Here is a 23044-nt window from a genome sequence, read left to right as displayed (position 1 = left end):
AGAGTCTTCGGGCGCCAGCCTCTCGCTCCTGCAGGGTGCCCGCGTGCCCGGTGAGACCTCGGGCCTTGCCCGTTCCGGGCCCAGAGGGGAATGAGGCTTCTCGCCGAGGACGGCCCCCGAGAGGGGGGAGCCGCGGGGCCCCGGACAGGCACAGGGAGCCCCCAGCCCAGCAGAAGCACAGGCCAAAGCCCAGAGGGGTCCGTCCCAGGGATGTGACAGAGGGAGAAACTGATGCAAACCCAGTCAGCCGGGGCTCAGCCTGGGGCTCACAGCAGAGCTCTTGGGTCCTGCAGTTACACTGAGCTGTCCGGTTGGAAAGAGGAGAGGGCTCAGAGGGAGGGTCAGAGACCTCCCAGGCCCTCTGGTCCAGCTCCTTCTTTAGACAAAGGGGGAAACCGAGGCCCAGAGGATGAGCGGCTTGCCCAAAGTAGTCCGGAACCCGGTCCTCTGACTCGAGATGCCGTTCTCTCTCTCCTGCATGCACAGCAAAGTCTTGGCGGTTAGATGATTTGGGGGTGGGGGAGGTCCAGACCTGGGGAACTTGCGGGTGAGGACACCCCCTGTGCCGATGCAGACCGTGGCCCAGGATCCCACAGCAAACGGCACTCACGCGTTCCTGGCCCCGGAGCCGTCTCACCCACCCGGCGGGTCTCCTCCAGCACTGGGGTAAGCGGGGATGGCTAAGACAGGTGACAGGAAGATGGACCCCCACCCTCCGCCTTCTGGGGCCCAGCTCAGGGACCCCAGCCAGCCAGTCCCTGCTCACTCCACACAGGGCCCTCCGTCAGCCCAGTGGGATGGAACGGCCCCAAGAGCACTCAGAGACAGTGATAGAGCCCCGAAAACCAGAGAACGTCCCTCCCTAGCTTGTGCACATGGGGGGCCACAGGGCGGGATACCGTCCCTCCGACAGGCGAAACTACATGTTGCTCCTGTCTCTGCCTCCCTCTTTCCCCCTTTTCTTTCCCTCTCCTCTCCCTGTGTCTCTCCTTGTCTCTTCCCTCTCTCTCTCTCCCTCTCTCCTCCCTATTTCTCTCTCTCTTTCTCCCTCTCCCTCTCTAGTTCTCTGTCTCTCTTTCCTCTGGCTCTCCCTCTGTTTTTCTGTGTGTCTCTGTCTCTCTTCTTCCCCTCTCTCCCTCCTCCCCATTTCTCTCATCTTCTTCTTCCCTGTCCCTTCTGTGTCTCTCTCCCTTCCTCCTTTTCTCCCGTTTCAGTGTATGACCTCATTGGGAAGTAGAGAAGAGTGTATTTTAAATGGAAATGACATTTAAGAAAAAAGAAAGAAATCACTGTTTACTGACCTGAGCTGAATTCTAACATATGAACCTTTGTGGCTAGGCTGCTGGATTTTCACTTTTACCTTTTTTTTTTTTTTTTTTTTTTTTTTTCCTGAGGCAATTAGGGTTAAGTGACTTGCCCAAGGTCCCACAGCTAGTAAGTGTAAAGTGTCTTTAGTCAAATTTGAACTCAGGTCCTCCGGACCTCAGGGAGGATGCTCTATCCACTGCTGCTGGATTTTGCACCAGAAAACCAAGACTGAAGTTGGGGTTGACATCAAAGTGGACCCGAATTTAAGTGACACCCCAGATATTTCCTAGCTGTGGGACCCTGGACAACCCCCTTAATCTACGTTTGCCTCAGTTTCCTCAACTGTGAAATGGGGTTTACAGCAGCCCCCCTTCCAGGGCTGTGGTGAGGATCCAGTGAGATCCTATCTGCAAACCCCAGCACGACCTCCATGCTATTATTATTATAAGGTCTGAGTCACGGCCTTGCCACTGCGTGCCTCCGGCATCGCATCTCAGATTAAGCATCTCCCTTAAAAGGTCATCCCAAGGCCGAGAGTGCTCTGCCGGCCTCCGGACGCTGGACGAAGCTGACCCACGGGTCCAGGCTCTGCAGAGACACGGCGTCTCCCAGGGACGCCCACGAGGGCTCCCGGGGAGCTCCCAAAGGGGCCGGCCCAGCCCGCGGCCTCACACACCCATTATCTCATGTTTTCCATGCAGATGCAGGTGAGCAAAGCAGGCCAGGCAAGAAGGAACACGCGCCTCTGCATTCACGGGAAATCTCATGTTTGCTTGGCCGGGGCGAGCAGGGCTCCGAAGGGAAACCGGGGCCCCACCGGCCACAGGGGCCGCTTCTCCTCCCTCCGGCTCCCGTCTGGCCGACACAGAGGCGACAGTGGGCCTCGGAGAGCCGGGCAGCAGCTCCTGCGGTCCTGGGTGCCGGCCTGGGTCAGGCTTGGCTGCCTGGGGCCCCGCCCACCTGCTTCCCAAGTAGAGAATGACAGGACTGGGCCAGCTTTCCATGCTGTTCTGTGAACTTCTCAACGCTGGGCCTGTATCCTCCCCAAGTGATAGAAGGTGCTAAGGATGGTGTGCCAAAAGCCCCAAGTGGGGACAGAGGGGAGAACCAGACAGGGCCCCTGCTCGGCCCTCGCTGGGGGCTTCGGCAAGCCATGCTCCTCGCGGGATCTCGATTTCCCAATCTGTCAAATCAAGAGGTCAAACAGAATTTGGAGCCTGACCTGCCAAGACAAAACCAGGAACTATCTGAACACAATGACAAAACATTTTTCACACAAATTAAATCAGATGGCAACAGCTGGAAAAATATCAATTGCTCATGGATAGGCTGAGCTAATATAATAAAAATGATGATTCTTTCTAAATTAGTCTACTTGTTAAGTACCAGACCAATCAAATTGTCAAAAATTATTTTATAGAGCTAAAAAATAGTAAAATGCATCTGGAAAAGGAAAGGTCAAGAATATCAAGGGAATTAACGAAGAAAAAAAATGTAAAGGAAGGTGACCTGACAGTATCAGACTTAAAACTCAATAATAAAGATCAGTGGAATGGGTAAGTATACAGAACACAATAATCAACGACTCTAGTGCTTGATAAACCCAAAGACTCCAGCTTCTAGGAAAAGAACTTTCTATTTGACAAATTGCTGAGAACACCAGAAAATAGTATGTTAGAAACTAGCCATCGAGCAACATCCCCACTTTATATCATGCAAAAGAGGGTCAAAATAGGTACCTAATTTGGGTGTGCAAAGAGTGATACCATAAACAAATGAGAAGAATGAGAGATCATTTACCTATCAGATCTTTGAAGAAGGTTGGAATTTGTGACCAAATAAGAAATCAAGAACATTATAAAAAGAAAAATGTATACATTTGATTATAGTAAATTAAAAAGGTTTTACACAAACAAAACTAATGCAGCCAAGATTAGAAGGGAAGCAGAAAACAGGGAAGCAATTTTTACAGCCAGTGTTTCTGATAAAGGTTTCATTTCTAAAATACAGAGAGAACTGGCTCAAATTTATAAGAATTTATATTATAAGTATATACAAAATATAAAAATATATAAGAATAACTCATCTCCTGATTGATAAATGGTCAAAGAAAATGAATAAAAAATTTTCAGATAAAGGAATTAAAGCCATCTATAGTCATATAAAAATGCTCTAAATCACTATTGATTAGAGAAAAGCAAATTAAAACAACTGAGGTAGCCCCTCACAGACTGGCTAAGATGACAGAAAAAAGTAATGCTAAATGTTGGATGTGGGAAAACCGGGACACTGATGAACAACAAAAAGGTCAAGGTTCCTTCCGGCTCCAACTCTCTTCACTTCATGAGGGTAAGAACACGTAAAATGAAGGTGTGTGCTATCTCTGTGCCCACGCAGCCATGCTGGGCACACAAGCCTGCAGGACGAGGATTCTCTCCCTACCCTGGGTCTTTCCAATAGCTGTCCCCTTTCCCCCCTCCTGCCCGGCCTCCCTCCCAGACTGCTTTGTGTTTGTTATGAATACATCCTGTGCACATCCTGATATATGTGACTGCTGGCACAGGTCTTCCAGACCGCGGCGCTTCCATTTTTGCCTCTGTATGCCCAGTGCCTGGCACACAGTAGGGATTTAATAAATGCTTCCTCGATTGCATGACGTTTAAAATGGCTCAGCACCAGGTGGTTAGAGGCTGATGGTTTGGGAAGCTGAGGGCTTGGGGGGAGGAGTGGAACTGACCACTGTCTGGGAGGGGCCAGTCTGAGGACCCCAGCCCACGTCTGCCTAGGGAAGGACCCCCAGGCTCTGCCTGACTATGCACTGGACGCTCCCTCCCAAATTCCCTCTGCTTCCTCCCTTTTTTCTAGGGGGCTCATGTTGTGCTGCCGCATTCTGCCTCGGTCGGTCCAGGGCAGACGAGCCCCTCTTTGTCCGGCCCCTCAGGAGGCTTCAATCCTGGGCCCAGGAGCCGGGCTATCCCAGGGATGGAAAGCGGCACTTGGGCCAGCGGAGAAACCCCGGGCCCCCAGTGTGAGAGCACCCCCAGGCCAGGCCCCCACAGCAGAACCCCCACGGTGGCCCCTGCCCGACAGGTGCCTGCATCCTACCAGGGGGGCAGCCTGCGCCCGCTGCGATAATTGCAGGGCTCAGCGGCTGGGAAGGCCCGCTCTGCCTCCTGGCTGGGCCCCTCTAGCTCAGCGCCGCATGGATGCAGGGAGTCGGGGGCCAGGCCAGTCTGCACGGCTGGGGCCTTCCCTGGCTTCTTCAGGCCCGGCCCACAAAGGGATGCAGGCAAGCCCTGCTCCAGCGTGGGACCCAATGGCCAAAGTGGCCCTCCGACGGCCGTGGGCCCGAGGGACAAACGTCGGACCCTGACTCAGGGCTGCCTTCTTCAGTGCGCCCCCCTTCTGCACAAGGGACAAACGCCGGACCCTGACTCAGGGCTACCTTCTTCAGTGTGCCCCCCTTCTGCATGGGGGCTCCTTGCCCGAGCACGGGCCTCTTGGCACACAGTAGGCCCTTACTATAAGGGCTTGCAGACGGGAGCTGGCCCCCGTGGGCCAACCACAGAGAGGCCCAGATCTGAGGCTTTGGGTACCATGACAGCGGCCCAGCAGCCCTGTAAACAAACCCCACCCCTGCTGCCTGCAGAGCCCCTCCGCAGCCCTCATCGGTCTCCTCGGAAGAGCGATTTCCCCAGCAACCGCAGCTCTAACTGCAGAAACCTCAGGGCATGAGGTTGACATTAGTTCTGGGGGAAGCAGCAGTTCCCCTTGGAGAGAGCCGGCTCCCCCAGCCAGCGCCAGGCCAGAGGGAGGGTGGGACAGCAGGGCCCAAAGGCCAGGGGGGGCTGGGCCACGGGCAGGAGCCGGGAGATGTCACTTTCTTGGAAAAGAGAGGGTGGGGTCCCAGTGAGCCCCCCAAAAGTCTGGGCATGGGGGCCAACCTGGACCCCTAAGTCCTCAGCCTTCCTTGGGTGAGCCCCTGTATTGTCTTGCACCAACATGCAGCTCTTCGGCATCTCTGGCTGCCCGGGCGCTGTGTTAAGTCGGCTTGGGGGGGTCGAGGGGCAAAGAAGGCAGCTGGCCCTGCTCTCGGGAAGCTTGCCTCCTGTCAGAGGAGACCAGAGGTACACCGAGAAGAGGTGGTGACCAGGGGGGCCATCCGGTGCCCAGAGGCAGGAGGAGCAGGGCAAGGGGGCCATGGGGTACCCAGAGGCACGAGGGGCAGGGCCAGGGGACCATGGGGTACCCGGAGGCACGAGAGGCAGGGCCAGGGGACCATGGGGTACCCGGAGGCACGAGAGGCAGGGCCAGGGGGCCATGGGGTACCCGGAGGCACGAGGGGCAGGGCCAGGGGGCCATGGGGTACCCGGAGGCAGGAGGGGCAGGGCCAGGGGGCCATGGGGTACCCAGAGGCACGAGGGGCAGGGCCATGGGGTACCCAGAGACAGGAGGGGCAGGGCCAGGGGACCATGGGGGCCAGCTCCCACCGATGCTCCTGGAGGCCTGCCCCCACATCTGATGCCTGGCCCAGAGAGCGGTCCTCAGGGAGGCTCTCCCACCCCTTCTGTTACTCAGCCCAAGGGTGGCTCCCGTGCCAGCCGGGCCGTGTGCTGGGGACAGAAGGGGCCCCGTGGGCCAGGCGGAGAGGCGACCCCTGCTCCCGGCCCCTGGCCCGGAAAACTTTCCTGCCCAAAGCGAGGCATTCCTTCCTAATTTCCCGATCCCACAGGGCCGGCCTCCGGCAAAGTCCCCGCTCCCAGGCCTCCCAGAAACCTCAGCCGCAGCGCCACGGGGAGGGATCCTGGCTGCTCCCGCCCCGGAACCCTGGCCACAGCCTCTGCAGCCCCGGGTGGTCCGGCCTTCAGGCCGGGCTGAGGTCACCGCGGGAGGGGGCAGGCGGAGGGCACATCTGCTGGATCTCAGAGGGCAAAAGCAGCAGGGGAGGGTGGAGAGGAGTGGTCTCTGAGGCCGGACGGAGCGGAGGCTTCGGGGTCTCAAACAGGCGGTGGGCGCTGCTTCTCTCCCATCCTCCTCCTCCTCAGTTCCATACTGGGAGCTCCCTGATACTCCCCACAGAGAAACACCGCTTGGTCCTGCCCGCCCTTCCAGCCTTGGCGCTCTCAGGTGCCTCCTGAAGAGCCGGGCGGCCCCAGGCAGCCCTTGGGCCTCCTATGTCCTCTGCCCTGCAGCCCCCCACCCTGCTCCCCTGGAGGTGGAATCTGGGCCCCAGGACACTGTAGGAGACATGACTCTGTCCCAGGAGACTATTTCATACTTATGACTGGGAATCCTGAGCCCTAGGCTCTGGCCCTGGGGGTCTTCTGGAACCCCTGCTCTGCCTAGGGCCCAGCCCCTCGTGGGCAGCTTTCCCCTGGTGGGAGGCGGTGCCTGGGGCAATGGCAAGGCTTCAGAGCAGTCTGTGGTGTGGGAGGCCTGTGTCTTACAAAAACCTGAGTGGAGGAGGGCAGGGAATAGGATTCCCATTTTATGGATGAGTAGACTGAGGCAGGAGAAACAGCTGGGCCGCATGAGCCTTGGGCCTTCCGCTGCAGAGTGGGAGGCCAGCCAGGCCAGGGCCAGAGTATGAGGGATGCCCAGGAGGCAGTGAGAATGTGCTCTCCTTCAGACCTTAGAGCCCTCAAACGGCAGGTTCCTTACCTCTGGTCTCTGCTCCTCTCGGCCCGGGGGCCTTTCCCTCCCTTTAGATGAGGACGGTTAGGTTGACCCCCCTCTGGGTGCTCCCGGCAGGTCAGCCCCCCCTCTGCCCATTTACAGTAAATGGTTTTTGAAGAAATGAATGGGAAGCAGGGCCTGAGTAAATGCGAACCCTGGGGCACACACCCACGCTGAGGGCCCTGAGGAGCCGGGAATAACAGAGCCTGGGACCCAGGCAGTTCTAGGGCCTCGGGAGCTCCCGAGCCTGCCCCGGCCCACTTCCTTCATCCCTCTGCTCCCCTCCGCCTCCTGGGTTCTGTGCCCTGCTTCCCACATTCACACTCACGTGGATCCCTCCGCCTGCTTGGGGCTTCTCCTTTCCCAGCCTCCCCCTGATCCTGAAGCTCCATTCCAGCTGGAGAGTCCCGGGCTGATTGGGCCCACCCCCAGGCCCAGAGTAGCCTCCAAGCCCAGAGCAGCCCCCAGGCCCAGAGCAGCCCCCAGGCCCAGAGCGGCCCCCAGGCCCAGAACAGTCCCCAGGACCAGAGGGATCCCCAGGCCCAGAGCGGCCCCCAGGCCCAGAATGGTCCCCAGGCCCAGAACGGTCCCAAGGCCCAGAATAGTCCCCAGGACCAGAGGGATCCCCGGCCCAGAACGAGGCCCCAGGCCCAGAATGGTCCCCAGGCGCAGAGCAGCCCCCAGGCCCAGAGCGGCCCCCAGGCCCAGAATGGTCCCCAGGCGCAGAGCAGCCCCCAGGCCCAGAGCGGCCCCCAGGCCCAGAACAGTCCCCAGGCCCAGAATGGTCCCCAGGCGCAGAGCAGCCCCCAGGCCCAGAATGGTCCCCAGGCGCAGAATGGTCCCCAGGCTCAGAATGACCCCCAGGCCCAGAACGGTCCCAAGGCCCAGAACAGTCCCCAGGACCAGAGGGATCCCCAGGCCCAGAACGAGGCCCCAGGCCCAGAATGGTCCCCAGGCGCAGAGCAGCCCCCAGGCCCAGAGCGGCCCCCAGGCCCAGAACAGTCCCCAGGCCCAGAATGGTCCCCAGGCGCAGAGCAGCCCCCAGGCCCAGAATGGTCCCCAGGCGCAGAATGGTCCCCAGGCTCAGAATGACCCCAGGCCCAGAACGGTCCCAAGGCCCAGAACAGTCCCCAGGACCAGAGGGATCCCCAGGCCCAGAACGAGGCCCCAGGCCCAGAATGGTCCCCAGGCCCAGAATGGTCCCCAGGCCCAGAGCAGCCCCCAGGCCCAGAACAGCCCCCAGGCCCAGAGCGGCCCCCAGGCCCAGAACGGTCCCAAGGCCCAGAACAGTCCCCAGGCCCAGAATGGTCCCCAGGCCCAGAGCAGCCCCCAGGCCCAGAACAGCCCCCAGGCCCAGAGCAGCCCCCAGGCCCAGAGCAGCCCCCAGGCCCAGAGCAGCCCCCAGGCCCAGAGCAGCCCCCAGGCTCAGAATGACCCCCAGACCCAGAACGGTCCCAAGGCCCAGAGCAGCCCCCAGGCTCAGAATGACCCCCAGGCCCAGAACGGTCCCCAGGCCCAGAGCAGCCCCCAGGCCCAGAGCGGCCCCCAGGCCCAGCTGCTCTGCTTCTTTCTAATGAGCTCGGGAGAGCTCCCATCCCCTTGGGGGAGGAGAGCTAAGGAGCAATTGTGGGGCTCTGGCAGCTTTGTAATTCAAGGTGTGAAAATGATAGGCGTAATTAAGACAGATTCAGTTGGGTGAGGGGGAGAAGCCCTTGCTGCAGTGACATCCAAGTGCTGAAGCTCCCTCCCGGCAGCCCCTGCCTGGGCCTGACATTGGGAGCCTCTTCGATGGCAGTGCCCTGGGGCGAAGCCCTAGTGATTCTGCCCTGCGTGCCCTCTGGGAGTCCGCTTCTTTCCCACTTTCCCGGGCTTACGGGAATGGCTACCTCGCCCACTTCTCCAAGCCAGCAAATTGGTGCAATTATGACACCCCCATTCCTCCCCCAACCCGGGCTCCAGCTTTGCACTTAAACCTGCCCAGAAGGAAGAGGCGTGTCCTCAGGGGCAGCTAGGCCAGAAGAGCCCCCTCCCACCTCTAGCTGGGCTCACCTAAGGCCTGCTCTGAGGTCTCTGGCCAGAAGCTCCTGCCTCACTGAGGATGGAACAGCCTCTCCATTGGGACCCATCTGCCCAGCTGAGCCCCGGGCAACCTTCAGCGGCTCCCCTTTGTCATGGGGCAAATGAGGCAGAGAGAGGCAGCCAAAGTGCTGAAGGGGAGGACACTTTTCAGGACAGCCCACTGCCCCCTCCCCACCGTTTGCCCATTCCTGCATCTCAACCTGGGTCTCTGCTGCCTCTTTGCCATCCCCATGCCCAGCATCTCTATCGAGGCCCATCCCTCCAGCCACAGCTTGGAGTCCACCTCCTCCACAAAGCCCTCCAGGCTGTTCCAAGGACTTGCCTGGGTCTGCCCAGGCTCCCTGGGAACAGGGCCTTCTGGATGTCTGTGTGGGTCCCTGCCACTCTTTGGTTAGGCCCCCGTCGGGCCTGTGATGTCGCCCCAGCTTCCCAGAGCTGCCTTGGCGTGACGAGGAGCTTGTGACTCAAAGGGCTTGTAGGAGGCGGCCGAGTGAATACAAGATAATTGTGAGACTCTTTATTTCACATTTCTACCAAAAATGACAACTGAGGCAGAAAATACATTCGTTGCGTTATTGCAGGAACTTGGCTACATCCCCAGGAACCCCAAAGCACAGGAACCGGCGTCTCAGCCAGGTTTTCTGTTTGGCGCCCGGGGGCGCTGCATCCCACGGCCCTGGCAGGCGGGCACCGGGTTGGGTTAGCACTGGGGCTGGCACGGGGCGCCTGCCATCCAGCACATGCAGGCGCTGGCTGTGTTTCTGTGTTGCACGTGGCTAGAAAGACTGGAAAGGTCATCCTGTATTTCATCTCTGCCAGAGCCGTCCCTCTCCCCCAGGGCTTCGGGGAGGGGGCGCACCCGCCTTTCTCCAGGGGGCGTTCTGCCCCCTCCCACCCCCCTCCAGCGCAGCTCTGGGCCCATCATGCTTAGGACAGAATGAACAAAGGGAAGAAAGAACGGGGCCTTATACACGGAGGAGGGCCTGATCCCGGCGCGCCTCAGAACCAGTATTCGGAGACAAAGATGTGGACGTTGACCACGTTGCGGTGGGAGACCACCCCGCCCACCACGTAGTTCATCTCCAGCTTGAGGGTGGCGTAGAAGGGGCCCGCGATGGGCCGGACCTGGCGCACCACACCTGTGGGGAGAGCGGGACAGGGGTCAGAGGGGCTGGCGGCCAAAGGCTGCTGGAGGACTCCCTGGAGGAAATCTGCCTGCCCTCCTGCGGCCGATGCCCAGGCACGGGGCAGGACGCTGGGGACCCAAGCACACAGGGAAGGTTTTTCCTGCCTCCACGGGGCCCCGGATTATCCTGTTAGCCTAACAGACCATCGCAGGCCCCAAAGCCAGAAGGGGCCCTCCTGTTGCCTTTTGCCTCCCAACCAAGAGAGCGGCAGAGACAGCGACCTCTGCTGCCCAGGGAGGACTTTCCTCCTCTGGAAGTTCCCCTGCTAGGGAGATCAGTCCCAGGTTAGCTCTCAACCTCCTCCTGGGTGGTGCCCGCTCAGGGTTTGGGGGTGGGAGCGGTTCTGTTAAGGAAGCGCCCCCTCTCCGGACAATGGGAGCGTGGGGGCCCAAAGGGGGCGGGGGCCTTCGATGGCCCCTGACAGTGTCTGGTGGGGTGCAAATCCCCTGTTTATCTCACTTCCAGCAGTCAGTGAGTCAGCCCCAGGATTGATGGCCTTAACCACCCAGGAGGCCTGGGACCTTCAGGGAATGTCATCCCAAGGAGGGATAATTGACTGTCGGCCTGGAGCTCTCGGAGGCCACCAAAGCAGGGAATGGAGGCGCTCCCAGGGCGGCCGGAGCCTCCCCTGGGGAGGACCCGTCTGGAGAGGGGGGTGGCTCGGGAGCCTGCGGGCAGCTCCGGGGCATCCCCTCTGGCTCTGCTGGGCTGTGTGATCCAGTGGGAAGAACTCGGGACGGCAGCCTGACCACGGGGCCCTGATCTCCTCTCCAGGCTGCCCGGCCCAGCCCCTCCTTCCCTGCCCCTCCTTGGCCCAGGCGCCCCTCGGGGCGGCACTGAGGGGCCTGCCTGCTTCTGGGCCCTGACAGGGAGGGGCCGAGGCGGGGCCCACCTCCCGGCGTGGGTGCAGCAGGGGCTCCCCCGGCAGGCCGAGAGCCGCCTTGGCAGCGGGCCCGGCTCCCCGTGAGTGGTCGGAGAAAGCTCTTGCCTAATCCTGAGGATTTGAGGTGAAAGCCTCGCAGAGCCGTCCATCACCGGGGAGGACGGCTCGGCCGCTGTGTGCAGGGGGAACTTCTGAATGGGAGTCAGCGCTGGTAATGGAGCCCAATCCCTGGCCAAACGTTGGGGAAGGCGGGAGGAGAGGGCCATGACGTCCGGGACCCCTTTCGGGCTCCTGGTTTTCAAAAGCCGTACTTCTCTTCATGAGACCGGGCTCAAGAAGGCTTTAAGTGGGCAGCGGCCCGCCGTGTGCGGGAGTGTCAGAGGGGCACTCCCTGCGGGCGGGCTGGCCGGCCGCCCGTCCTCCCCGAGGCCCGCCTCTGAACTCCTGAGCCCCTCCCCCCAAGCCTCCTGTTCTCGGCCCCTCCCCCTCTGCCGGCCCCTGTTCTCGGCCCCTCCCCCTCTGCCGGCCCCTGTTCTCGGCCCCTCCCCCTCTGCCGGCCCCTGTTCTCGGCCCCTCCCAGCCCTGACATTTCATGTCTCCCAGATCCTTTTTTAGTTTGTTTCCTGAGGCTGGGGTAAAGTGACTTGCCCAGGGTCACACAGCTAGGAAGTGTTAAGTGTCTGAGACCAGATTTGAACTCCGGTCCTCCTGACTCCAGGACTGGGCTCTCCCCACTGCGCCCCCTGGCTGCACCTGCAAGACCTTTTTTAAACAAGTAAATGCTGAGGAATCTTCTCCTCACGTTAATTATCTGGTCATTAACTCTCCCTCAAAGACCTGGGGGGGGGGGGGTCGGAATAAGGGCTGCGCCTCAGGCGGGATCCATAAAAGCGGAGTTGCTGCACGGGCGTCTTGGGCCGTGGCCCCGCTCGCCATCCCCTCCCCCGCCAAAGCCCACTTAGAAACAGCTGGGAGAGAGGCAGGAGGCCTCCCCCGCGCAGGGCCGCGCTCCCAGCGCGCCGCGTCCAAAAGGTGGGGATTCTGTGAGCCGACACTGCCCCCGTGCGGCCGCCCTGCGGAATTGTCCCGGAATTCTGTAACCTCTCAACCTGGAGGTCTCTGCTCTAAAGTATCCTCTGGGCCCCGGCACCCCGTTCTCGGCCCCCTCCCCCCTTCTCGGCCCCCTCCTCAGCCTCTCCCCCTGTTCTCGCCCCCCCTTCTCGGCCCCCTCCCCCCTCCTCAGCCCCTCCCCCCGTTCTAGGCTCCCTCCCCCCTTCTCGCCCCCCCAGTCCCCTCCCCCATTCTCAGCCCCCTCCACCCCTGTTCTCGGCCCCCTCCCCTGGCCCTGACCACTCCCCCCCCTCCGTTCTCGGCCCCCTCCCCCGTTCCTGGCCCCCTCCCCGGCCCTGACCGAACCCTGTCCTGTCCTCCTGGGTTCTAGGTTCTGCAGTCCACGTAGGTGGTAAGTTTACGATCCGGGCCCCCAGTTTGAACATCCCGTTTCGCTCAGAGCGGCTCAGGTGGCTCCGTCCCCTGTGCGGACGGCTCGGCCCCAGGACGTTCCGCCGCCGCTCCTTTGCTCGCCCTGGGGCCCGGGAGGCGGAGGACGCTGCGGGAGGCGCGCGGGGGGAGCGGGCACGCTACTCACCCACAGTCATGCCGTCCAGATACCGCTTGATGATGTCGAAGGAGTCCCTGAGGTTCCCCTCGGTGATGTCGAAGATGATGTCCGCCTGGTTGGCCGGGTAGGCCGGCGTGACGGCCCGAAGGAAGATGATTTCTGCGGGAGGGCACAAGTCAGGGGGAGGGGGCGAGGCGGCGGCGCTCTGGGAGGCAGGGCTGCTCCCCCCGAGAAGGGGCACGAGAGGCAGCGGAGGGGCCGCCGGGCAACACGGGAAAAGGCCGGCCAGGCAGGGAGGATGGCGGAGGGAGCCTCGGGCAGCCGGCCCAGTGTACCCCGGGGAAGCGGCCTTCGGAGCCCTCGCAAGGCCCTGGGCAGGGGGCGGCCAGTGTGGATGCGGTCCCCATCCTGAGAGGAGACACCCCCCAAAGAGAGCAGCGGCCGGAGGGGCCGGTAGGGACTAGGAAGTAGCGGAGCCGGCGGGGAGCAGGTCCTTCAGGGAGCCACGGCAGCTGTCCCATATATTCCAGCCATGGAAAGAGGCTGTGAGGGTGGGGGGAGGCTGGCCCCCACTCTTCGGGGGGGGGGGCAGGGCCGTCAGAGAGGAAAATGAGCATGGGGGCTGGAGCGATGGAGGGGGCCGTGGGAAGCACTTCCTGCACAGGGGAGGGAGAGAGGGGCATGGGGAAAGCGTGGTGAGATGTAGGGCGGGACCACCCCCTGCTGTGGCTGGGGGGGAGAAGGACATCCTTGGACTTGGGGGAGGTTTGGGAGTGAAAGGGAATACCCGTGGGACGCCCAGTACAGAAGAGGAGTTAGGGGGGAGAAGACCATGGGGAGCCAGGCAAGGAAGCCCCTGGCCCAGTCCTAAGGCACCCAGGTCTTCCGCCATTGCTTCCCGGGTCCTTTGGTGCAGGAGGAAGAACATGGGAGAAGGAAGCGGAGATCTGAGCCCCCCAGCCCAGCCTTCGCCCCCCACTCCCCCACCGCCATCTGTCCAGAGGCAGCGCCATTGCCCTCTCCCAAGGTCCCAGCCCGTGACCCACCTTCGGGGCGAGTGAACTCTCGGAATGTGGGCAGCGAGATCACCGTGTGGGAGATAGTGTGGACGGGGTCCAGCACACAGGTGACATCATTGGGCCGGCAAGACTTGATGCAACGGAAGGTGTCTGTCTTCTCGTTCTGGATCCTGGGAGAGACAAGAATGGAGGACTGCTGGGTTGGCGGGACCAGTGGGGGGAGGATGGGGGAGGGATCATTGAAGTCTAGACTGAGACTGGAGTCAGGACACCTGAACCTTGAATCTGACAGACTGCAAGAGGACGGTGAGCTGGACCCATAACAACAGGAAGAGAAAGGTAAGCTGGGTGTACGGCAAGAAAAAGCAGAAAAAGAAAAACAATTGGACGTACACAGATCCAGAGCTTGAAAGGCTCCAACAGGGAGTTTGATCTGGCGCTTTTTCTCCCCCTCTTTTTAAATGTTAAACTAAAGAACTAAAACAAGCATTTCCAAAGAGGATAAAAAGTTCTCAAGTAACTTTTGGAAAAAGAAATTGCAGAGCTTCTTTGACTCCAGAAGTCTCCCCGAACTAAGGTTTTGTCATCTCTTGAATACCAGCGTCCTGCCAACATTGGGGTGCGTCTGCAAATCATGAAACACCCCCATCTCTGAGGAGCTAAGAGTAACCGTCAGCAGAGGCCAGGGGCATGGGGGGCAGGGGCAGGCTGCCACATGAAGCACATGGCCATCATCAAGTCAAGGATATGTGATCAATGAAGAGGATCCCAAGAGGAGGGGGCAACTGGTAAAAAATCTCCAGGTTCCCTTCTTGTCCTACAGGAGAGAGGGGAAAAAGGGCCCCGAGACACCTTCATGGATGGGGGGCCTGGGACTGGCCCCTGTGGATTGATGCCCATGACAATGGCTCCGGGGGCAGCTAGGTGGCGCAGTGGGTAGAGCACCAGCCTTGAATTCAGGAGGACACTTCCTAGCTGTGTGATCCCGGGCAAGTCACTTAAGCCCAGCCTCAGGGGAAAAAAAAAAAAAAAAAACAGACAATGGCTCCGGGATCTAGCTGGGGAGGCAGCAGGATCTAGGAACTAAAAACGACTGGGAATGCTAGGTGGAAAGGGCTCAAGAAGGAAGCGCCACGATACCAACATGGACAATTCTGACAGAAGCGACGCAGCTGCCAGAGACCGGTGGGGACAAGGGGGAAGTTCATGGGGATCTTTGGGGCCATCGTCCATCCCATCACAGAGAGAGACCCCAAGGTGACTTCTAAAACAACACTCTCTCAAACAAGAGTCTACTCCACACCATCGCTGAGGAGTCTTTGTCAAGATTTCACTGAAAGACCTCCTGTGATTGGGGAGCACGTGAAACGGCCAGTGAGACGTGTGCGTAATTCTTGCCATTTAGAAGTTTTCCCCAGATTGAATCTGTGCCTTCTCGCCCTGCTCAGCTTTCTGCACTGGGGGGTTTCCTTCCCGTTTTCTTGAGGGGGTCCTTGGTTACGTATCCTCAGGCTGGAGCGGTCTCCACTCCTCACCTGCTGGGCTCGCCTCCTCCAGATACACTTCCCTTTCTCACTGTCCCAGAGCCAACCACAGTCCTCCAGCATCGAGCCAGGGGCCACCTTCCATCTTGGAAGACGCCACATCCTCGTTCAGCAGTGGTGACTGCCCCACTGTTGGGAGAACTCTGATACATGACATCTCTGAGCTGCATCGGGCTTGTCCAGCAACACGATCCCGAGTTGTTTAAAAAGACTGCTCCCTGATGTGTCTTGCTTTGGCCACCGTGGTTGCTAGACGCATGTGTATAGTTTTTCCTACTACCCTCGCCCTTGTCACTACAGAGGATGGCGGCGTTGGCAGGTGCGCTTGGTCGGCCCCAAGGAGCGCATCCGGCTGACGCTCAGAAAGAAAGTGCCTTGTCTACTGGGGACACCCATATTTTGGAGTCTTTTTCAAGACTCCAGTGGAATCTCTGCCCACGAAGGGACTCTCAAGAGGAGCTTGGTTTCCTGCACAAAGCCTCCTTCAACACTGTAGTGTGAGTGTTTAATGGGAGCCAGGACACATTATTATTTCTTGTATCCCAGAACTCCATGTGGACAAACCAGCTGATCCACAACAGAATGTGTGATTACTCTTGTATCTGGTACACAGTCAGTGCTTAATCAATGCTTGTTGATTGTTTAGTTGATAACTTCATCCAAGTATCTGTTCAATGCTCTTGGTGCAGGGGGGTTGGAGGAACAAAAGGGGTTGTTTTGATTCTTTTATTCCTCTAAGAGTCACGTTCTCCCTGTGGTCCTGCCCCCTTGCTAAATGACTCCATGTCGGCTTTTCCAGTCATTCATGCCCTGCAGAACCGCAGGGACGCCACTTTACTTCTTAGCTCTGACAGTCATTACCAGGAGATAAGCTCTTTGAGGGCTCCCTTTGATGTTTCCACAATGCTGGGCAGGGTATAGACAGCCAAAAACGTTTTTTTAAGTGTCAGGATACGAAGTGCCAGAAAATGAGCTGGACCAGACCCGAACCAAGAATGAGAACTACCCAGGCATAGTCCGGTCCTGGTACAAACACCTGGGGAGCGCCTCGGGCTGGACCCAAGAGCACCACTCATGACCTTCACGAGTCAAAGCCTTCATGAGTTACCTCACATTACCTGGACGGGCAAAGCCAACAGGAATGGTCACTAAAAGTCCCCATCTCTTCCCCCAAATGGAACAAGTAGAGAAAAGTAGATTCCATTGGGCTGCTTTCTGGGGAGGTAAAAGCCAACTATGGCTCTAAGGTGAGTGACCTCTGCCCCCTGCAGCTCCCGATTCTGAAACGCCCGGGTCTTCCACCTCTACCCAGGATGCATTGCTCTAAGATGCGGCTGTTTCTCTTCAGTGAAGTCGAGAAATCTCGGCTGAGCCGGACTGAATAGGTGGGCCCGGGGAGGCCGGGATTGATGTCTGCCCTTTCCCCATCACTCCTGCTGTCCAGGACAGTAAGGACACCTCCTTGGGGATCGGGGCGGTCCGCCTGGCTTGGGTATCCCAGTGGGGGAACATCTGGGTTTTGAAGAATATTGCAGGCCAGTCTTTTCACTTACATCAGAAGCATAGCTAACATCCTTTTACAGACTCTGCTCCCATTTGAGGCCCTCCCGGACCATCAGCAGCTGACCACTATATACTCTGAGCATTCCCAGAACAGGGGGTGGCTCTACAGTTCCCTCAAGTCCTAGCCTTGCCTCCACAACCAATCCACTGGTGCTAATTTTTTAATGACAGGGCTTGCTGGAAACAAAGTAAATGTCCATGCGTTGGGGAATGGCTGGACAAATTGTGGCATACAGATGAAATGGAAGATGACTGGACTGTAAGAAATGTGTGGGAATACAGAGAAGCCTCAGAAGATCCATGGCAAACCAGCAGAATGAAGGAAACAACATTCACGATAATGATGACCATGGAGAAAGAAGAATCATCAAAACAGAATGTCGAAAAATTCTAATGATCCATGAAGATGTCCTCCCACTGTGGGAGCCATGCACTCCTGGTAGGTGATGGCTCCTCCCAGACACTCTTCCTAGAAAGAACCATCGCGTAACTCCCCTGCTCCAAGGACCTCCCCCAAAGCCTCCTTGCTGCCACCTGGCTACTAGTGCTGTCCTTACTCTTTCTTCCCTTCCCCACTACAAGGCTGGAATCAGGAACGAAGAAATGAGCTCTAACACTGTTCCTGGATGGGACGTGTTCATTTGGTCCCACTCACCATACCCACAATTTTCCAGACTAAAGGGCTTCTCTTTGTTCACCATTCCCCATGTATAATGCCTCCCTACGGTCATCTCCCTCAAAAGTCTTCTTCATTAATGTCTCTGCCATGAGAAGATGAGAGGGGTAGTCATGTTACACTTTGTTCCATTTTCTCCTCACTTTATTTATCCCCTTTCCAACTAAGCAAAAGAAGCGAAAGGAAAATTCCACTCTCTCCCCAGAGTTAATTGGATTTATTTTATAATTTTTAAATAAATTTTTTCTTTGACCAACCAATCCTTAATTCAGAATCTCCCCAGCTTCTTCCACCTCAAAAGGAAAAAAGGAGCTAAATCTGAGCAGCTGTAACTGTGTCTCCCTAGAAAGCACTTAGATTTCTCTGCACCTGATCCTATCTCCTTTTTCCCACTTGGCTCGAGTGGAGGGAACTGCTTTGGACAACGAGTCTTGAGAGTGCAACCGAAGAAGCAAAAGTCATTGTGTGGCAAATGACCTGAAAATACTCCTTTTATAATTCTAAGAATCATTTGATATCAGTGATTGAAGAAATGCATACGTTTCTCACAAGAAATAAATGAATCTTTCTCTGTGAGACAGAACACCCCCCCCCAAGAAAGTATGTAAGTTCCTTGGAACAGGCGCTGTTTGTATTTCTGTTCACGAATAAGGACAAATTGGGCTTTAGACTTCGTTGTTCATTTGTTCATTGCACCTGACCCCAAGAAGAGAAATGAGAAGTGGGAAGGGGTGTCCTCCGGAGTTGAATTTGAAGATGTCAGAGATGTCAGACATGTATCATATACTGGTCAATTTTACAAAACTTTCTCCCCCCCCCCCCATTTTTTTTTTTTTTTTTTTTTTTTTTTTTTTGGCTACAAAGGATAGCTCTTTGGGGAGCGAGACTGTTGGAAAATGTAGGTGACGTGATGCAAAGGACAGCAATAAAGATTGCGCTTAGCAAAATGGCGGATTACACGTCACACTGACTTTTAGCATGTCCTACTGGGGCCTCTAGATGTTTCCTCCCACAATCCATTTCTTGGTCCTAGAAATAGGAGACCGTTAGCTGTGTGACCCTGGGCAGGTCATTTAACCCCAAACGCCTCCTCCAAACAAGCAAAAAAATACATAGAAATAGGAGACCCAAACCTAGATTCTCCCAGTAGACGGCCACGTCAGGAAAATGAGTTTCTAGAGAGAGCCCAATCACAGAGTATGCGGAGCGCTTCCTGTGTTCCGGGCGTTACTAATGGCAGCTGCCTCTATCATGTTCCCGGTCCTCTGCCCGCAGTAAGGATGGGCCGTAAACTTGGGATGGGGTGAGTGAAGGCCTCCCGTTATCTCCTGCCAAGAGCCACCCTGGGGCGAGAAATGGGCGCTCGAGACGTTTCCCCAGGAGATGTCTCTGGGGCACCCGCTGCCCCTCCCTGCTGTGGCAGAGGGACCGGGGAGGCAGCGTGCTCAGTGTGGATGCTACCTCCCGAGGAGGGGGAGCGGTGACGCTCTTGCTGCCCCCATTCAGCTCAGGAGAGACCAGCTAGGAACAAAGTCCCTTCCGTGCTGAGCCGCAGGGCCTTCATTTTGGACTATTGGGGGGGTGACTTGTTCAAGGTCACTCTGCTCCTAAGTGTCCGAGGCCGGATCTGACCTCGGGCTCCTCCTCTCTCCAGCACTGGCGCTCAGCCACTAGCTGCCCCTAAACCCTCTTTTACTAACAGAGAAGGCGAGGAGGAGGTTTCTTGACTGGACCCGAAGCCCCCAGGTTCTCTCCAGGGGCCGGTCCCGCCCCAGATTCACGAGCAGCTGGGAAAGGAAGCGGAGGATCAGTGCCGTCCTCCTCGGTCAGCGGCGGGCGGCCCTCTGGCCGAGCCCTGCCTGTGTGATGGCGGGGAGCCCCCGGCGCCCCTGTCACATGAGGGGCCGGACGGACCGTTTCCTCCCGGGGAGCGTGAAAGTGAATCAGGAGCAATCTGCGGCTGTGCCCAGGTTTGAAATGCTGCGACTTTATTAGGAAGAACAAGATTCTGAGTCAAACAAAAATCAGCGCGCCGCCGGCGATCGCCCCGCGAGGGCCGGGCTCTGCTGGGGATCACGCCAGGCAGCCCGGGGGAGCGCGAGCTCGCGCCCACTTTCCTCACGTGACCGCGGGTTTATCCCCGCGTCCCCTGGGAACCTCACCAGCCCGGGAGGTAGATGCTGGAGTGACGCCCATTTTACAGAGGGGGAGAATGAGGCTCAAGTTGTTTTTTAAAGACCAGTTCAGGGTCACGGCTAAGCGGGCCGCAGCCCGCTGCCCCTGGCCGGCTCTCCGGGCCGCCCTCGGAGTTCCGGGGGTCCCGCGCCCGCCAGGGAGGAGGGGAGAGGGGAGGAAGCCGGAGGACCACCCCTGCGGCCCTGCTCCCCACGGAGGGCCCGGGGGCGACTCTGAGCCTCAACTCGCTCCTTTGTAAAATGGGAACGCGACCTCTGGGCCGGACTCCCTAAAGCGCCCTCACTCCGACTGGCGAGGCGAATTACAGGGGGGGAGGGGGGGCACCCGCGGGCGCGGCTCAGCGCTCGGCCGTCACGAAGACGTGCAGCTTGGCCTCGAACGTGCTGAGGGCGCCGTGGCGGCTCAGCTCCATGCGCACGGTCAGCAGCAGGTCGCGCGGCTCGGGGATGGGCCTGCGCACGGTGACCACGCCGCTGTGCGCCGCCGCCTGCTGCGCGCCGAAAAAGCCCTCCTCGTTGCCGCCGCTGATGGTGAAGAAGACGCGGTCCCCGGGGACGGCGCTGGAGGGGCCCATGCGGAAAATCACGGCCGGCACTTGGATGGTGGTGGGGAAAGAGAGGTGATAGTGGGTTATTCTCAGGGGCAGCCTCAGGCAGTCCTGACGCTCATTACAAGGCAAGCGCTCGCAGCGGCTGCAAGAGAACGGAGAACAACAAGAGACCGGGGTTAGCGCTGCGGAGCGAGCGAGCGGGGCGCGGCTTACGGGCACGGGCCCAGAGCTCGGGGGCTGCCTAACCGGGGCGCCCGCAGGCCCCGCTTCCCCCGCGGGGGTGGGCCCCATGCCAGCGGGGGGCCCTGCCACCAGGAGCCAGGCGCCTCCGCGAGGCGGACCGCTGGCGATGAGGGCGCGCGAGCCCGACCTCAGGACGGGGGAGGGGCTTCTAACCATGCAGGCAACTCTGCAGTGCTGCGTGGTGCGGGGGCAGACTTAGAACGCGGGATGGCGGGGCGAGGAGGAGCTTCGGAACAGGGGGATGTCAAAGTGGGAGGGCCATCTGAACAGGGGAGTGTCAAAGTGGGAGGGGCCTCGGAGCAGGGGAGTGTCAAAGTGGGAGGGGCCGGAGAACAGGGTTTGTCGAAGTGGGAGGGGCCTCGGAACAGGGGCGTGTCAAAGTGGGAGGGGCCTCGGAGCAGGGGAGGGTGTCAAAGTGGGAGGGGCCTCGGAACAGAGTGGTGTCAAGGTGACGGGGCTTCGGAAAGGGGGGTGAAAGGGGGAGGGGCATAGGAACAAGATGTGTCAAAGTAGAAGGGGCCGGAGAGCAAGGGAGGCCAGGACTGGGAGGGGCCAGAGAACAGGGGATGGCGGGGCCTGGAGGGCCTTTGAGTGTTCTCATTACAGCAATGAATTCTGATACCTCCTCTAACGTTGTCCTCATTTTAGAGACCAGTGAAAGAGAAGCAATGTGACATTGCTGAGGTCCCAGTGTCTGGATGGGACCCCAGCTCTCCCAGGTCCCTCCCACTTGGGCCATGCTGCTTCTCAGAAGGAAGCCCCTCAGGAGGAGTTGGAAGTCCGAGCTCCCCACAGATGCCGAGAGGCAGCCCTTGTTCCCCGTGCCAAGGGAGCCGGGGCTATTTTGCAAGAAAGCTCTTTCCAAAGGTTCCAGTTTACCAAGTGGTTCTGTAAGCAGGAGGCCCGGCGAGAGAGAGGGGACATTGTCCCAGAACCTGGGATCCCAGAAGACCCCAGAGAACCCCGTTCCTACCCCCTCATTCAACACCAAGGGCTGCTTTAGGAAGCTTCCTCAGGGTCTGAGAGCCAGCCCCAGGTATATAGAAAGGAACAGGAGAAATGGAAAGGAAAAGGAGCAAGGAGAGGGAACGAGAGAGGGTGGGCTCCCAGCACCTTTCACTTTGAGCATTTATTAAGCACCTACTGCGGCCAGGACTGTGGAGGACACAGAATCAGAAGCCACCGGCCCCTCCTACCTGCAGAGGATGGCCTCCCAGCCAGGAAGATGCAGAGGTGGTGATGGGGCCCCTGACGCCTCCTCTGACTGAAGGGCCACCAAGCATTCCCCACAATTACCCTCTGAGGGGAGGAGGGCCCGGAGCGCTGCACCCCTTTCATAAATAAGGAAATCGAGGCTCTGAGAGGGAAGGTCACAGACAAAAAGGAGTTTCACATCCAAGTGAGGGGGCAGGGCAGGCAGTGGGACAAGCTTACTGGGAGGGGGAGTTGGGGAGCCCCAAGAGAGGGCAGGAATTGAACGTCCCCAAGATCCAGGCGGGGACCCCCCACTTGGTCAGGACGGTTCAGCAGGCTTTTCTTTCATTGTGCTCCTTAAAAACCTATTTTGAAGCTAGTGCTCGGGGGGAGAGCCAGGAACAAGGAGGGACCCCCTGGGAGAGTCCAGACTTAGTTCAAAATCAGAAACGTGTCTGGCCCGGAGCTGGAGCACTGGGCAGACGGGTAGTGAGACCCCCAGCCCTGGAGGCAATCCGACCCAGGGGAATGCTCCTGCTCCAGTGAGACGAGAAAGCCGGACAGACGTCCTCCGCAGCAATCCTCATTAGTGCTAGAACTGTTCTGCTGCAGAAAGGAAGAGCATCTCAGGGCAGCAGGGGAGGAGTCTCAAGGTGCCCCTTGGAACAATTGCTCGGGAGTATTTATCAAGAAAGATCCAGTTACTAAGAGCCTCGGATTACAGACCGGGGTGGGGGGGGGAGCGACTGAATGAAGTTCCCAAAGGAGAGATCTTAGAACAGAGGATGGTAAGGTGGGGAAGGGCCCGAGAACGGGGGATGGCCGAGTTGGGGGGGACCCAGAACCAGGGAGGTCAGTTGGCATGGACTGGGGAGACCCCGGGTATGCCTTGGGAAGCAAGGTGGTGCATTTTCTACAACGCCATCCTTTTGGGTTAGAGGATCCTGACTGAAGCAGAAGGGCTGCCAAAGAGCCCCTATGTCAACCCCCTTTCGTTAACAGCTAGGGAAACCAAGGCCAGGCACAGCGAGGTGACTCAGGAAGGGAGTAATTGTTAGAGATGAGATCTGCGCCCACCGGGCAGACACAGGGGAATGCAGAGTCCTGGGTGCGAATCCTGACCGCCTCTGCTCCCCTATGGGCGGGCACCTATACAATGGTGAAGGGAGTCAGACAGACCATCTTCCAGGCTGCTGTGGGAATACTCGGGGTATCATGCAGGGATGTGGGGAGGGCAACACTGGAAGGAGACGGGAATGCCCAGGACACCAGGTGGGGACCCCGAGGAGGCAGGGAAGTGATGGC

The 23044-nt window shown here is 58.7% G+C and overlaps 1 protein-coding gene and 1 long non-coding RNA gene across 3 annotated transcripts in view; one reads left to right on the top strand and one right to left on the bottom strand.

Moving 5' to 3' along the window:
* On the top strand, positions 1-2657 carry LOC141545153 (uncharacterized). The gene is made up of 2 exons (XR_012482910.1): positions 1-666; positions 2010-2657. It is a non-coding gene; the product is annotated as an uncharacterized LOC141545153 (long non-coding RNA).
* Positions 2658-9565: 6908 nt separating this feature from the next.
* Positions 9566-23044, bottom strand: part of FBLN1 (fibulin 1) — a 53935-nt gene continuing 40456 nt past the window's right edge. The window contains exons 15-17 of one of the 2 annotated variants that reach the window (XM_074272162.1): positions 13801-13943; positions 12782-12913; positions 9566-10202 (exon numbers count right to left, since the gene is read on the bottom strand). In XM_074272162.1, the coding sequence (XP_074128263.1) occupies positions 10063-10202; positions 12782-12913; positions 13801-13943 (415 nt within the window). In that variant the 3' untranslated portion in view covers positions 9566-10062. Of the gene's footprint in view, positions 10203-12781; positions 12914-13800; positions 13944-19522; positions 20445-23044 lie in introns of those variants that run through there. The other variant, XM_074272163.1, reaches the window with a different exon arrangement.

The sequence above is a fragment of the Sminthopsis crassicaudata genome, chromosome 5 (assembly GCF_048593235.1).
Source record: "Sminthopsis crassicaudata isolate SCR6 chromosome 5, ASM4859323v1, whole genome shotgun sequence".
Lineage (NCBI taxonomy): Eukaryota > Metazoa > Chordata > Mammalia > Dasyuromorphia > Dasyuridae > Sminthopsis > Sminthopsis crassicaudata.
Note: the sequence above shows the minus strand (reverse complement) of the source record. Positions and strands in the feature narration are given on the sequence as shown.